At 40.2% G+C, this 7,419-nt stretch overlaps 1 protein-coding gene across 1 annotated transcript in view; it reads left to right on the top strand.

Annotated features, from left to right (window-relative positions):
- The first annotated feature begins 4,994 nt into the window (after positions 1-4,994).
- Positions 4,995-7,419, top strand: part of lrrc34 (leucine rich repeat containing 34) — a 7,887-nt gene continuing 5,462 nt past the window's right edge. The window contains exons 1-5 of the mRNA XM_034298098.2: positions 4,995-5,341; positions 5,428-5,540; positions 6,102-6,166; positions 6,246-6,329; positions 6,610-6,738. Of these exons, the coding sequence (XP_034153989.2) occupies positions 5,238-5,341; positions 5,428-5,540; positions 6,102-6,166; positions 6,246-6,329; positions 6,610-6,738 (495 nt within the window). The 5' untranslated portion in view covers positions 4,995-5,237. The remainder of the gene's footprint in view (positions 5,342-5,427; positions 5,541-6,101; positions 6,167-6,245; positions 6,330-6,609; positions 6,739-7,419) is intronic.

The raw sequence follows: 7,419 nt of genomic DNA on the forward strand, positions 1-7,419 counted from the left end.
ATGAAATTTTCGAGGTCAATATTTTCACCTCATATATCACAATATTGGCCTTTACTAAAGTTACAACATGCAAATGAACCTCCAACCAACCCATAAATATTCCGTTATATAAATAAAATAAACGATTCCGTGTTATGATCGTTACAAACCAGCGTAGTTCAATTTCAAGTTCATTTTTTGTTAAATAATTTTAGTTAAAATAATGAAGGACAACTTAACCATGTCACATGAAGCGTTCGCAATTTATTTTATTTATCAGAGTTTGTCACAATTTTGTCTCTTCCAAGGTGAAATGAAATTTTAAAAAAAAATTGAGAACAATGAAGAAAAACTCAAAATTACACTTGAGTTACCGTTTGTTCAAACGTTGTTGTCACTGTTTCCGTGTAGAGCGAACAGGAACGGTTTATTTCCCGATTTCAGAGCTTCAGATTCTCCAGTGTGTTCAGTTTAGAGTTGATGGTAAGTGTAATGAGTTTGAGTTTAAGACCTATTCGGACGGGATTAGTTTTCAGAACATGTGTCTGTAAAGTGATTGTTACTGCGGACATCTGTGATGTTCAATTCTATGAATAATCGATTTCTGTAGAAATTGACGAGATGGGCGTGTCTTCATTGTTTACATACTGACATCGACGAAGCAAAAAAATAAATAAAAAAAGACGCAACTGGACGAGAGCTGAAACTTTGTTTAATTTAAATTCGGGGAGAACGACGTTATCAAACGCTGTTTGAACAAATGGTACGTAATCGCTCTGTTTCGGAGGAGATTTTTCGGGAAGTTTGCGATAAATGTCGTTCTGTCAAAGTGGCGTTTGGCGACTGGACTAAACATCGAGAAGGAAATGGTCTACTTAAGAGAAAATACAGAGAGTGCATTAAACACAGCAGAAGAAGCGGCTCGGACTGTGTGCCGTGTCCGTCCTCAAGGACCTGGACGCCATGTTGGGTACGCACAATTTACTTTATCTTTTCCTAAACCTCTAATGATGTACGTACTTTTAATGATACTGTAAGTAGCTACAGTCCGAACTGTTTAGGTAGATAACGTCAGTGTCAGTAGACTACACAGTTATTAAGTATAAATACAAGCAGAAAAGGACTTTACTGACCTGTTTTCTTTACGGTTGCCGTCCAGTGACAGACCCGGAGGAGGATCATGTGGACAACCTAAGCTCCGAGGATGAGCATCAGTCTGAAGGTATCCTACCTACACGCCTCTAATAAAAACTCATTTATTATGATGTAGATAAAATGTCTATGACAGCTACTGTTAAAGTTAAATGATAACAGTTGCATACATCTGTTTCGATTTGACTGACAGATATACAGGCCACGCCTCCTTCAGGAAGACTGACAGGTAGAGGCCACGCCTCACCTCCAGATGTAGGAGGGTGTGACATCACAGACGAGTCACTGGAGTCACCTTTACTTCATGACCTTCTACACTGTCCCCATGCAGTGTGTGTGTGTGTGTGTGTGTGTGTGATTCCTGAGTGTGCGTTCACAAGAACATTTTATTATTTGAAAAATGACGAGCTGATGGACGACATGCAACAAAACAAATAAAAGACAAAATGGAATTTATATAAAGTGGAATAGGACTATAAAGTGTGTGTGTGTGTGTGTGTGTGTGTGTGTGTGTGTGTGTGTGTGGGGACAGGAATGGGGTGAGAGCGCACACACGCACACACATATTCATGTACAGTAGGTTTCATGTTGCTATGTGGAACCTGATGCATTTCAGCAACACAAATAAACCATAAACCATAATGTGTAGAACTTTGTCAGTTTGTGTTGCATGCTGGTTAATTCTGATTTTTTTCACCGTAGCACTCGAGTCTAGTGTTCCAGGGTCAAAGGTCACGCCCTAAAGGTGACCTGAGCCTGAGGAGGTATCAGGAGGAGGTATAGGTATGAGATGGTTACAGAGACGTCAGGGATGTTCCTCCTCACCGTGTTACTGATTGTGATTTTCCGCTCTGCTGTGTTCGACCCTCACGTGTTCCACGCCGCCATTTTGCTTCCCGCCGTGTTCCGCTCCGTAAGCTTCCTGTGCTTCCTGAGAGAGTGGAATAAACTTAGAAATGTTTTTCTCACATTTAAAGAAGGCATTAACAGGTTTTTGATGTCCAAAAGGCACAACATACACAAATGACACATATTACCTGCTTGCTAGCTAGCAATTGCAAGTTGCTAATAAACGAAGCAAGCTGGCTAGCATTGCACTGAGCTTTCCTCAGAGACGAGCTAAGTGCACATAGCTAGCTTAGCGGTTCAGTGCTACTGTATTACATAAGCTAGCAGATTTAGCTAACTTGCTAGCTAACTAGCTAGCATTTGTCACTTTTTGACAAAAAGTGTTTGTTTGTTTGTTTGTAGGAATGGTGTGAAGAATATTCCAGAACGAATCTACCTCAGCCTGACCGCAAGCTCCACCCAGACCTGGCTCTGATCACACACACACACACACACACACTGAGGTCTGGCTTTAGCAGCTAGACACGCAAAGTTCTCGATTTCTGCTGAACCAGAATGTAATTAGCATTAAAATCTATTAATGCATTGTCCTACATAAGCTCAATATCTAAACCTTAAAAAAACTTTATTAATCTTTATCTTTATTAATGTTTATTCTCAGTTAGCTGCCTTGTTAGCTCAGACCTTCCTGTTCCATATCAGTAGTCTGAGATAGATAGATAGATGGATAGATAGATAGATAGAGACCAGATTCACCTCCTCCATCTCCACAATCTATCATGCTAACTTCTCCTCACTAAACTTTAGACACTTTAGCAGAGATTTTTTTTCCAGGTACAAGTTCTCTAAACATCTCTTTTCTTAACTCATTTGAGTTTTATTTTCTTGAATAAATTAATCAAAACTGCAGTCTGAAAACAGCTATAGTGCTAATGCTATACTATACAGGTGCACACAATGCCACAAACTTGCAGTGTAGCTTGCTAGCTAGTGTTACACCAAAGGGGTAGCTAAACATAGCGGCTAACTAGCAAGATAAATGTTTATCACTCTATAAAGTGAAAAAAAAATGTCTTGAGGTATTAAATAAGGCAGGATTAGGATTGAAAATTTGGATTTGGAAAAATATTGGAACTATTGCCTCAGTGAAACATCCAAATGTTGCTAATGATGCAAAAGTATTAGCCCTTCTCCAGGATCCTCCAGGATTTCAACTCTCTGTTCTTTTATAGACCAGCTTTACTACATTTTAAGCACAGACGGGTTCTATATACAAACATATTTGTGAATATTTGCTTTACTAGTCACGTCCTAAGAGTTTATATTTGATTTGATTTCAGGTGTAAAGACGTGATGAAGAGGTTAAATTTTCTCCAACGCCAAACTTCGAATGAAACATCAGATCTGAGTGTTTACACAGGACTGTTATATTTCTGTTCTTTTGTATAATAAAGTATTGAATCTATTAAACAATTAATTTCAGTGAAGATTGGCTTATTCCTGTATTTGGTGAGATGGGGGGCGGAAGGTAGAGTTAAAATGTTTTTGTGATGCAAAAAAAGTGTGCATTTTGCTTTAGGTCAGGGTTACGTAGATGAAGGTGAAAAGGTCTATAAGACACAGTGCTGGTATGAGATCCTGTGGCTCATGTGGATGAGTGTCACCTCTGGGTTGAGAGGTTGCTGGTTCAAACCCCAGCCAGGACTCCAGGATGTGAGTGTTGAGTGATGTGGATGGTGTAGGATGGTTGGAGGGTGTGCCCAGTTGGGGGGTAGTGTCTGGGCAGCTGCCCCCCCAGATCCAGAGCAGGTGCCAGAAGTGGGTTATGAAGCTTGAGGAGAGTGTGTCGACTTAGGTTTTACACATGGCAGAGGACAGCATAAAACCTAAGTCGACACACTCTCCTCAAGCTTCATAACCCACTTCTGGCACCTGCCCAGATACTACCCCCCGACTGGGCACACCCTCCAGCCATCCTGCACCATCCACATCACTCTACCAGCTACTGAGTCCTGAACCTTCAGCACTCACATCCTGGAGTCCTGGCTGGGGTTTGAACCAGCAACCTCTCAACCCAGAGGTGACGCTCATCCACATGAGCCACAGGATCTCGTACCAGCACTGTGTCTTATAGACCTTTTCACCTTCATCTACGTAACCCTGCCCTAAAGCAAAGTGCACAGACTTGACACTAACTTGGTTTAATTTTTTTGCATCACAAAAATATACCATTTTAACTCCACCGTCTACATTTCTCCATCCATCTTAATAAAACACAGAAACAAGCTGGATTTGAACTAGCAATCTCCATATCCAGAAGCAAAGCGTTCACCACAAAGCCACCTCACTATCATAGCATCTTTGTGTTTGAAAATGACAACTGCATGAAAACATTTTCATCTCTTACTTCATCCATATATCCACTGTATATAAAGTGTACAGGATCACCAGTGATTATCTGTTGTGTTGCCACTGTTTAAGTGAAGAGTCGACAAGAACGGTGTAAAGGTATTCACGATTTCAGAACTTCCAACATGTTGATGCTAACTATGTGTAATGAGTATGAGTTTAGTCTTACGGAATCATTCCTTCATAATTTCCCAACACCTCTGAGAGAAATGTTTATGTTTCTGATGGTGCATTCTCATCTTTACAGCTATAGGCTAGCTAGCTAAACGTCATAAACTAGTTTAAAAACAAGATCAACCTCTTGTTTTCCTCAGATGTACTGGTAAAGAGAGTTTAGCCTTTAAAGAGACTAACATTACACTATAATTACATATAGCATTGAATGCTAAGACAGCTAACATGGGTTCTGACATACGTCACAATTCGTAACCTCAAAGCTGAGAAAATTCTGACGTAGAAGTGCTAAATGAAGGACTATTTTAAAAGTGTGAACTTTTTGATTTATCAATAAATTCCATTTGAATGGTTTTAAAATGAATAATTTCCACTCAGAGATTCTCAACTCAAATTTCTTTTGAAACTCTCTGAGGTTACTTCATGATGGAGGCTGTGGAAAGAAATAAGAACAAAAAAGTTTTTTTAATCAGGATTTCGGAGTTTACTTGTTTGTTTACTTGTTTGTTTGTTTGTTTATGCTTTGTGTTCAACCTCGAGTATGAGACAAAAAAATTACCTCAGGAGCAGAGCGCGTTGTTTGTGGCGCTCGCGCGGGGCAGTGCTGTTGCTATGGCAACACACAACTACAAGTGGCGCGTTTTCCCCTCAGTCACTTCCGTAGCATCGTTAGCATGGAGAGTCTAAATAATCTTTACTCGTCAATCTGCTCTGATCTTCATCTGTCTTTGAATACTTACATTTCTCAAGAGTTGAAGGAGACGGAGAAATGCGACAGGTTTGTTCCTCACACTCGTTTATTTTCTCATTATAAAGGATTTTCTAAAAGTATCAGCAGCTATAAACAACATTTTTTCCCCTCAGAGATGTTTCTCTCAGTCTGAGGGGCAACAACCGACTGAAGGAAGTGATCAGATTAACAGATGAAGATGTTCAAGCCTTGTGTAAAACACTCAGGAATAATTTACAGGTGAAAGGTGAGACTCAATTCATCATTGTAGAATCATTATAGAATTATTTATAGAAATCCCACAACAAAACGGAGAGATTTCCTTTATTCTGTCATCTGATCTTTACTGCTTGATGGTACAGCACTTTACACTGCCACAGGCTCTGAAAATAAAGATGAAGATGATGATGGTGGTGGTGATCATGGTGGTGATGATGGTGATGATGATGATAGTGGTGATGGTGGTGGTGATCATGGTGGTGATGATGGTGATGATGATGATGATGGTGGTGATCACGGTGGTGATGATGGTGATGATGGTGGTGATCACGGTGGTGATGGTGATGATGATGATGATGATGGTGGTGATCACGGTGGTGGTGATGGTTGTGGTGATGATGGTGATGATGATGGTTGTGGTGATGGTGATGGTGGTGGTGATCAAGGTGGTGATGATGATGGTTGTGGTGATGATGATGGTGATGATGGTGATGGTGATCACGGTGGTGATGGTGATGGTTGTGCTGATGATGGTGATGATCACGGTGATGATGATGATTACATGTGACTGGTCTGTCCTCCTGTTCAGCTTTAGATCTGAGCTACAACAGGATCTCGGATGAAGGCGCGGTCCATCTCGCAGATCTCATCCAGGTATTTTAAATATCTGAATAAAATATTTATAAAACTCCTCTGAAGCTGCTGGGAGCTGCACTGATCTGAACTCTGACAGGAGAACGTGGCTCTCCAGGACCTCGATCTGATGTGCAACGACATTGGAGCTGATGGTGCCGAGCGAATTGCGAAAAGTTTGCATGTAAGTATTTTCTAGTTCATGTTCAAGGTGATACTATAGAAACGATAACAACATATTAGAACATAATATAAACCTGCTGATGTAGAAAATTAATCAACACCTTCTGACCAATCACCATCCAGAATTCAGCAGAGCTGTGGGATAATATCGATACGATACGAGAATGAGAATTTGGGAAGCTTATATTGTTGATGTACGACCTTGACCTTCGGGTTTGGTGCTTTATTTAGCGGGTGATTGATCTGATTAATTGATTAATTGATGGATTTGTTTGTTACAGCACAACACGACCCTGAAAAGACTGAGAATGACGGGAAATAAGATCGGGAATAAAGGCGCCATGCACTTCGCCAGCATGCTGCAAATCAACAGCGCGTTAGAAGAGCTGGATGTGTCAGACTGTGACCTGGTAACGTCCATGTCAACGTCCGTGTCAATTTTATTTATACAGCACCATTAAAAACAACAACAGTTGACCAAAGTGCTTTACAACAATAATTACTCCACTCAGGACTCCATCAGTGGACAGTGGATAGATTTTAACCAACTGGACTTCTCACGAAAACTGTGATGAATTTCCTGGTTGCACATTTGCACTATTTGTCCATGTAGCTCACAGTTATAGAAGATAAATGATTTATAATCGCACTATCGGGTGTCACCCAGATGAGGATGGGGTTCCTTCTGAGCCTCGTTCCTCTCAAGGTTTCTTCCTCAGATCATCTCAGGGAGTTTTTCTTCACCACCGTCACCTCTGACTCACTCATTAGGGACAAATTCACATATTTACAATATATTTTTTTGAATCCATTTATTTCTGTAAAGCTGCTTTGTGACAATGTCCATTGTTAAAAGCGCTACACAAATAAAACTGAATTGAATTGAATTACAGAAGCTAAAATAGAAATAACTAATATCAGTAAAAAGCCAACATTATAGCTGTTGCTACGTAACAATCATAAAACAGATTTAAAACTCTCTCTACATCTGATCAAAGAAATTAGTTTTTAACTTGGATTTGAATTTAGTTAAAGTAGGAGCAGGTCTAATGTGTAGCTTGACTACTCCAAATCTCAGAGCACCATCACGC

Source organism: Pangasianodon hypophthalmus, chromosome 22 (assembly GCF_027358585.1).
Source record: "Pangasianodon hypophthalmus isolate fPanHyp1 chromosome 22, fPanHyp1.pri, whole genome shotgun sequence".
Lineage (NCBI taxonomy): Eukaryota > Metazoa > Chordata > Actinopteri > Siluriformes > Pangasiidae > Pangasianodon > Pangasianodon hypophthalmus.